The following is an 8,564-nucleotide window of genomic DNA, read 5'->3' on the forward strand; positions in this document are numbered from 1 at the left end:
AACGTGCATCGTGTGTGTTTGTGTTAGATTTGGGTTACCAAAGCAGCCGCTGCAAGAGAGTTCAGGCCTGTTAAAGTTTAATGTTTGTTTTCTGCACATGTCACTTGTCGACCCTCTCGGTTTCTTTGGCCTCTGGCAGCCGGCAGCTCAGGCCTTACTGTAAAATGAGTCCTTCAAATCCCAACTACAAATTATTGCTGGGATTAGAGAAGATCAAAGAGAGCTACAGTGTAGTAGCATCTGGGTAATTGCTTTGACTTTTTAAGGTTGCTAGTTTAATTTCCAGCGGTTTATTCCAGCTGTTAGCAGTTTATGACTACATCAATGAAGCCTGCTGAATGAAGGCAGTCAGCCTGTAACTGCTCCATGTGTGCTGCACTGCATCTAATCCTGGAGGAGAATGTACACAGTGTGCGGCACCAAGGCAGCACTGTGCATGCAGGAAGATAAACATGTATTCTCTCTCATTCCTACTTTCATAGATGTAAAGAAGTGAGTGTTCACCATCTAAGGTCAAATTTGAGGTAAAGGTTATGGAACTTCACAACAAACACACTTCTCTGAGGGACAGTGCGGTTTACCCATCCAGTCTGAATGGAAACACTTTGTTGCTGTTGTGACAATGAGCCAGCAGTGCAGGGGACCTGGCAGCAGCAAGCTATCCGCAGCAGTCTCCGTAGCAACTACATGCATGGCTGAAGAGTGATACTGCATCTCCACGCTGTGATGAGCAGAATGAGTGAAAAGAGAAAGGCGGGAGAGGAGGATCTTGGTTTCATGGTTTGCAGGGGGGGGGGGGGGGTAGCGTTACATGAGATTGAATCGGAGTGATGACATTGTTCCTAAGGAGCAGCTGAGTGCACCTATACATCTACCTCTGTGGAGAAAGGGCCATTCACCTGTCAGAGCCACCACGGATGGAGCGTTTGGATAAAAGGACAAACTGGCAGATGAGAAAAAACCCGATCCAGTGTGGAGACGGCTCTGCTGCTGACACTTTGATGTCTGTTATAGGTCTCATGTTTCTTCATTGTTTCAGAGGAAATTAGGGATTGATTCTGGATCAGCCAGTGTTCTGGGTTTCACTGTTTGCCAGGGCGTAAGTGATGCTGGAAGCTGGGGCTACGAGACTGTGATGAAGTTAAAGAAAGCCCACCAAGTAGAGAATGGATTAAGGAGTGGAGGTGCTCCTCTGATGACTTTCCAAGTATGTAACCCACCTCATGTCTGGCTGAAAGAGGGAATTACCTGTGGTAAGGTGCAATAAAGATTATACTTTTGAGTGTGTTTTAACCATAAGTTTAGCACTGGTCAATCATTATTTTCTTGTGTATGATTGTTTCTGTAGTTTTGCTACCATTGAGCGATTCTTGAAGCATTCATCACTTCTACACAGAATCAAATGGAGAAAAAATATCCAGCAATTGCAGGAAGAGAAAAAGGTAACTACTTTTCCTGATTGCATAAGTTCCCTTGAGTAAAATTTGACACCTTGTTATAAAGACATGATGAGTATCCTTACCTGTGTCCCAGCTCACTGTTGGTCGTTTGGTATCTTCAATCTAAATTCAAAGGGAAACAGCCACGTGAACAGAGTGGAGAGTTTCTCAGTGTGCAAACCTGCCAGGACTCGTTTTCATTCTGTGAAAATATGCTACCACTCGCTCTTCATGTGCACATGCCACTGAGCACTTGTATGCTGATGTAATGTTTTTCCCCCAGGTTGTGTAGTGATGTTGTGTGCTGCTGCCTGCAGCACCCTCCTGCTCTCTGGTAGATGTTTGTCAGACCCTGAATGCATAACAAATGACAAAAATCAGACGCAGTCGTTTCATTACCAACAGCTCCAGGCTAATTGGCTGACAGGTGTCTCTGAAGGCAGAATGATGATGCAGCAGCTCAGTTTTGGTCATGTAAAATGTCATAATTGTTTTAGAAATCGTGTTCTTCTACAACTGATAAAGACATTGAAACACACTGCTTACACTGATCCTCACCTCTGTAGCACATGAATCTGCAGTAGGACCACAGCTGCATACATACATTATTCTCCCTTTCTGTAGATCTGTCATTTGTAGGCATGTAATGTGTATGTAAAAATTGTGTGAGTAAGTGCGATATTTCCCCCTCCGTCTCTAGGGCCAGGTCCTGGTCGCTATGGGCTTCCTCCAACCATTGGATTTATTGGTCATGACTTCACCAAGCCAACAAGCCCTGCCTATTCTTTCCATGGGAGGACAAGTGACCACAGTGAGACAGATTTTCTCTTACTTCTAGATTTGCTTCAGTGAAATCCTTTATTATTAATCCTTGATGTAATTAATACCTGTAAGAACTTTGATATCAACACTATATATATGGTAAGTCAGAGTAGGGTCAGATAAGAACCAGTAGGGGGAGACAACGCTACATTATTCTGTACTTATTTCTCCCCTTGGGTTTATCAAGCAATTTAGGGCCATTGCAGGATCAAACCAAACTGACAGACTTTATATTGAATTTAAAATAAATGTTTACTTTCCCCAGTGTACTGTGTTGACTTGGAACGTGCATCGTGTGTGTTTGTGTTAGATTTGGGTTACCAAAGCAGCCGCTGCAAGAGAGTTCAGGCCTGTTAAAGTTTAATGTTTGTTTTCTGCACATGTCACTTGTCGACCCTCTCGGTTTCTTTGGCCTCTGGCAGCCGGCAGCTCAGGCCTTACTGTAAAATGAGTCCTTCAAATCCCAACTACAAATTATTGCTGGGATTAGAGAAGATCAAAGAGAGCTACAGTGTAGTAGCATCTGGGTAATTGCTTTGACTTTTTAAGGTTGCTAGTTTAATTTCCAGCGGTTTATTCCAGCTGTTAGCAGTTTATGACTACATCAATGAAGCCTGCTGAATGAAGGCAGTCAGCCTGTAACTGCTCCATGTGTGCTGCACTGCATCTAATCCTGGAGGAGAATGTACACAGTGTGCGGCACCAAGGCAGCACTGTGCATGCAGGAAGATAAACATGTATTCTCTCTCATTCCTACTTTCATAGATGTAAAGAAGTGAGTGTTCACCATCTAAGGTCAAATTTGAGGTAAAGGTTATGGAACTTCACAACAAACACACTTCTCTGAGGGACAGTGCGGTTTACCCATCCAGTCTGAATGGAAACACTTTGTTGCTGTTGTGACAATGAGCCAGCAGTGCAGGGGACCTGGCAGCAGCAAGCTATCCGCAGCAGTCTCCGTAGCAACTACATGCATGGCTGAAGAGTGATACTGCATCTCCACGCTGTGATGAGCAGAATGAGTGAAAAGAGAAAGGCGGGAGAGGAGGATCTTGGTTTCATGGTTTGCAGGGGGGGGGGGGGGGGGTAGCGTTACATGAGATTGAATCGGAGTGATGACATTGTTCCTAAGGAGCAGCTGAGTGCACCTATACATCTACCTCTGTGGAGAAAGGGCCATTCACCTGTCAGAGCCACCACGGATGGAGCGTTTGGATAAAAGGACAAACTGGCAGATGAGAAAAAACCCGATCCAGTGTGGAGACGGCTCTGCTGCTGACACTTTGATGTCTGTTATAGGTCTCATGTTTCTTCATTGTTTCAGAGGAAATTAGGGATTGATTCTGGATCAGCCAGTGTTCTGGGTTTCACTGTTTGCCAGGGCGTAAGTGATGCTGGAAGCTGGGGCTACGAGACTGTGATGAAGTTAAAGAAAGCCCACCAAGTAGAGAATGGATTAAGGAGTGGAGGTGCTCCTCTGATGACTTTCCAAGTATGTAACCCACCTCATGTCTGGCTGAAAGAGGGAATTACCTGTGGTAAGGTGCAATAAAGATTATACTTTTGAGTGTGTTTTAACCATAAGTTTAGCACTGGTCAATCATTATTTTCTTGTGTATGATTGTTTCTGTAGTTTTGCTACCATTGAGCGATTCTTGAAGCATTCATCACTTCTACACAGAATCAAATGGAGAAAAAATATCCAGCAATTGCAGGAAGAGAAAAAGGTAACTACTTTTCCTGATTGCATAAGTTCCCTTGAGTAAAATTTGACACCTTGTTATAAAGACATGATGAGTATCCTTACCTGTGTCCCAGCTCACTGTTGGTCGTTTGGTATCTTCAATCTAAATTCAAAGGGAAACAGCCACGTGAACAGAGTGGAGAGTTTCTCAGTGTGCAAACCTGCCAGGACTCGTTTTCATTCTGTGAAAATATGCTACCACTCGCTCTTCATGTGCACATGCCACTGAGCACTTGTATGCTGATGTAATGTTTTTCCCCCAGGTTGTGTAGTGATGTTGTGTGCTGCTGCCTGCAGCACCCTCCTGCTCTCTGGTAGATGTTTGTCAGACCCTGAATGCATAACAAATGACAAAAATCAGACGCAGTCGTTTCATTACCAACAGCTCCAGGCTAATTGGCTGACAGGTGTCTCTGAAGGCAGAATGATGATGCAGCAGCTCAGTTTTGGTCATGTAAAATGTCATAATTGTTTTAGAAATCGTGTTCTTCTACAACTGATAAAGACATTGAAACACACTGCTTACACTGATCCTCACCTCTGTAGCACATGAATCTGCAGTAGGACCACAGCTGCATACATACATTATTCTCCCTTTCTGTAGATCTGTCATTTGTAGGCATGTAATGTGTATGTAAAAATTGTGTGAGTAAGTGCGATATTTCCCCCTCCGTCTCTAGGGCCAGGTCCTGGTCGCTATGGGCTTCCTCCAACCATTGGATTTATTGGTCATGACTTCACCAAGCCAACAAGCCCTGCCTATTCTTTCCATGGGAGGACAAGTGACCACAGTGAGACAGATTTTCTCTTACTTCTAGATTTGCTTCAGTGAAATCCTTTATTATTAATCCTTGATGTAATTAATACCTGTAAGAACTTTGATATCAACACTATATATATGGTAAGTCAGAGTAGGGTCAGATAAGAACCAGTAGGGGGAGACAACGCTACATTATTCTGTACTTATTTCTCCCCTTGGGTTTATCAAGCAATTTAGGGCCATTGCAGGATCAAACCAAACTGACAGACTTTATATTGAATTTAAAATAAATGTTTACTTTCCCCAGTGTACTGTGTTGACTCCAGTCCAGGCCCTCAATACCATGTTGATGCAAAATTCACTCGCTTTGGAAAGGATGGCACACCTGCATACTCAATGTTGGGTAGAATGAAAGCACAGCGTAAGTTCCTACTCATGCAATTAAAAGCAGATATTTAGTTTTAGTACACATTTCTTTACTAAATGTTTAAATAAAAAGGGATTTTTACTGTCAGTCGTGGCTCTGCAGCCATTTAGAGAATGTACCCTTGTACAAAAACCAGTTGTTCTTGACACTTCTTGAGATTCAGTCAGCTGCTGCAACTGAAAACTTTGACCCTACTAAGTGCACTCAGCCACATGGTGTTAACGGTTTCTATCATTCAACTGCTCTCCCTTCTCCAGAGGAGTTATTCCAAACACCTGGACCTGGTGCATACAGCCCTGAGAAAGCCCCACCCGGCAACGTCCAGCGGAGACCCCCATCCTACACGATGGGCTCTCGCACACCGTACCGCAGCACTGACGCAGTACCTGCTCCTAACAAGTACTGTCTTCCTCCACTCATGGGCCCTCGAGTCCCAAACAAACCAGCCAGTGCAAGCTACACAATATCAGGTAGCTATAGCACGGGCGGGCCATCTGTGGATTTAGCCAAGACACCAGGGCCTTGCAGGTATAACAGTACAGACCCAGGTGTGTATTTACGGAGACAACCTGCATTTTCCATGCTGGGACGGCACAACTTACCCAGAGACGCCACTGAGAAGCCTGGTCCTGGGACGTACAACCCAGAGAAAGTGACGGCTCACAAGGCGCGGGCCCCTGCCTTCTCTCTGGGAATCAGACACTCAGAGTTTGTCACCCCACTTGTCGTCAATGTTTCTGACTGAACATCATTCACTTGAAGAAAATGACAAACAATCATGTAATGGTAGTACAATATGCATGACCCCTTGAGAAGAAAGTACATTTTATTTTGTTCTTTCAGCAACAAATAGCTTGTTGAATCAACCATGACTCAAAATGTATAATATCTAGAAATAATATACCGGTATGTACATAACACAAACATAAGCATAAAGAACAGAGAATAGGAGCATCATGGGCTTAAGATAAATAAAATCCTATGCCTATATGACAACACAATACATAAATCCAATGAAATGACATCAAAACACATTAAAAAATAACAATACGGGTTTGACCAAAAACAAACAAACAAACAAAAAAATATACAATTGACAGGCAAATTTTCACCTTCATGTAATTTATAATCATTCACAGTGGAATCAAGATATATGCCTCTCATTACCTCTGAAAATTGAGGGAATTTGAAAGAACAAAAACAACAATATGACTAAGGGTTTTTCCTACACAATACATTAGAACAAATGTAAAGATGTATATAGGAGAGATGTATGGTCCCACGAAGACAATACATGTCGGCAAAGATGATAGCAGGCATTTTACAGATGCTTCCCATTTAATCCTTTGGGAGAGGCCTTCTGAAAAGCAGTATATGTGGCTCTGGAGAGGAAAGCAAAGATGTATATAGTTCAGTGGTTACACAATACTGTGCTTTGCCTGGCACACAGCTCCATGCCCATTTAAGTTTCAGCGCAGTCTAATGGGACATGGGAAGAGCTATTAGGTAAAGCTCTTATTTCTCATGCTTGTAAAACAAAAGTGGACTACAATGTAAGAGATGACTGAAGTTGAACAAAAGCCTCTAACTGTCTGATTTTGACCAAAATGTGTCCAAGTCTTTTATGTACAACATGTCCTTTTTGCATTTCTCCAAGCTTTATTTCCTTGCTGAGCTGCATTGGGTTGATCGTAATATAAAATGTCATTTTATAATAATAAAGTGAAAATACCCCAATATCTCACAAATTTATGAGACTTTTGTTCCCTCTTTTTCTGGTCCAAATGCTGAAAAAACATTTCTTCATGATAATAAACTAAAGGGATGATTACAGCCAGCATGTTTCCTACTCACTGTACACATAGGTTTGAGGGTGTTGTTTTAATATACATTTTCATGGTCACTTACCTGGTTTGTGGATCATGTAGTGAATCCAGCCCTTGCTCTGTTGCACCCCGAGTCCCCTCCACTCCTCCTCTGTCATCAGGTGGGAGGAGGGCACCAGTTTAGATAGCTGCTTTGGAAGCACTACATGCCTACGTGAAGACAAATAACAAAAACGTTAATATTACGTCTAACGTATTATAGGACGGACGGCAAAGTAGTAACTTAAGTTAATTCAGCTAACTTTAACGCAACGTTGACACCCGAAGCCAGTTTACAGTGATGGTGAATTAGCCTACGGCACTTGTTTATGCATTCATTTCTTACATAAACCTTCTGCAGTAACTTAAGTCTTAAGTTAGCTTAACGCCGTCCCCTCAACGTTCAAGCCTAGTAGCCACCTGTAACACGGGCAGCTGATAAGTGGACCAGGTCAAAGTCTCTGACCAGGTTGTTGTTTTGATTATCAGTGAGATGCTAACGCTAAGCTTAGCTAGGTTATATAATTGAGGGTGACTTGTAACAAATTGCCCATAGTACAAGACGTTACCAACTGTAATACAAGCAGCATATCTTACCAAATCTTACTGTGGTTTGACACAAGCTAACTAACAAGCCCCTCGACAAAAAATAACGGACCTCTGAAAACGTTGACGTTATCAAATGTTAGCAGTCATACATACCTGTACTCGAACTCCTCGTCGTTGTACTTGTCAGAATAGTGAATTTGCTTTTTCGACATCTTCAGGCGACGGTAGCGGTCACAGTTGGAGTCCAGAAAGCTGTTTTTTAGGTGATATTGAACAGTTTAGCTTACTTCTCCAGACGCTTACGAGCGCAACAAGCTGCTGTCATCTGCCGCTGTTTTCAGACAACAATTCAAACCCCAACGGCTCCCCGCAGTCCCCGGATTGGTCGAGGCAGGATCCCGCCCTCTCCTAGATCGTCTACGTTGAAGACGGTGAGGCACTCCCCAAGACGGAGATACATTACTCTGTTGCAGAAGTACAACGAGGAAACAGTATTCCTTTTAACTTACATTTCACGTGTCATCTCAAGTTTAGATTCTGTGCAAATTGAGTTCTAGGTGTTCGGACGGAAGATATTTAATGTATTTGAAAAAGGTTTCTGGTCTTTGCAAGAAGTTTTTCGACAGCGAAGAGAGGCTGAGTGAGTGGTCTTCATCTATTTATACTCTCTGCTACGCTGCAACTCTGGCCGCCCTCGACGTTGGGGATGAGCACGTGGTGTTTAGTGTTTAGCAGCAGAGCGACTGATGGCTCTCGTGTCTAGTGAAAGTGTGTGCTCTGTTACCAAGCATGAACCAGGTAACTCTGAGAAAGGTGTCAGTTTAATATTGCACTTATTGCGGTGTTATGTTTGTGAAATTATTGTGGCATAGGCTACAGTACATGAGAAATTGTTGCCACATTTAATTGTCAGCCTATGTCCTTAGACATTTGACACAATTGAGTTGTAGTGTTGCAT

At 43.0% G+C, this 8,564-nt stretch overlaps 2 protein-coding genes across 2 annotated transcripts; one reads left to right on the plus strand and one right to left on the minus strand.

The window, feature by feature from the left end:
* Positions 1-3,948: 3,948 nt before the first annotated feature.
* Positions 3,949-5,937, plus strand: cimap1d (CIMAP1 family member D; the record flags this gene model as incomplete). Its single annotated transcript, XM_083969717.1, has 4 exons — positions 3,949-3,988; positions 4,686-4,796; positions 5,073-5,186; positions 5,450-5,937. The coding sequence occupies 4 exons, from the start codon at positions 3,949-3,951 to the stop codon at positions 5,935-5,937; spliced, it is 753 nt and encodes a 250-aa protein (XP_083825843.1).
* Positions 5,938-6,373: 436 nt separating this feature from the next.
* cks2 (CDC28 protein kinase regulatory subunit 2) lies at positions 6,374-7,932 on the minus strand. Its single transcript, XM_083969834.1, has 3 exons — positions 7,760-7,932; positions 7,101-7,228; positions 6,374-6,574 (listed from the first exon to the last, which is right to left on the minus strand). Exons 1-3 carry the CDS (start codon positions 7,816-7,818, stop codon positions 6,531-6,533), a joined length of 231 nt encoding a protein of 76 aa, XP_083825960.1. The 5' UTR covers positions 7,819-7,932; the 3' UTR covers positions 6,374-6,530.
* Between the last annotated feature and the right edge of the window lie 632 nt (positions 7,933-8,564).

The sequence above is a fragment of the Trachurus trachurus genome (assembly GCF_905171665.1).
Source record: "Trachurus trachurus genome assembly, chromosome: 4".
Taxonomy (NCBI): domain Eukaryota; kingdom Metazoa; phylum Chordata; class Actinopteri; order Carangiformes; family Carangidae; genus Trachurus; species Trachurus trachurus.

Bases quoted from the DNA above. Each gene is read 5' to 3' on its own strand.
- cks2 (XM_083969834.1), bottom strand. From the start codon at position 7,818: ATGTCGAAAAAGCAAATTCACTATTCTGACAAGTACAACGACGAGGAG. The intron at 7,229-7,759 runs GTATGTATGACT...GTCTTCACGTAG, and splicing joins GACGAGGAGTTCGAGTACAG to GCATGTAGTGCTTCCAAAGC. The intron at 6,575-7,100 runs GTAAGTGACCAT...TTTCCTCTCCAG, and splicing joins CTACATGATCCACAAACCAG to AGCCACATATACTGCTTTTC.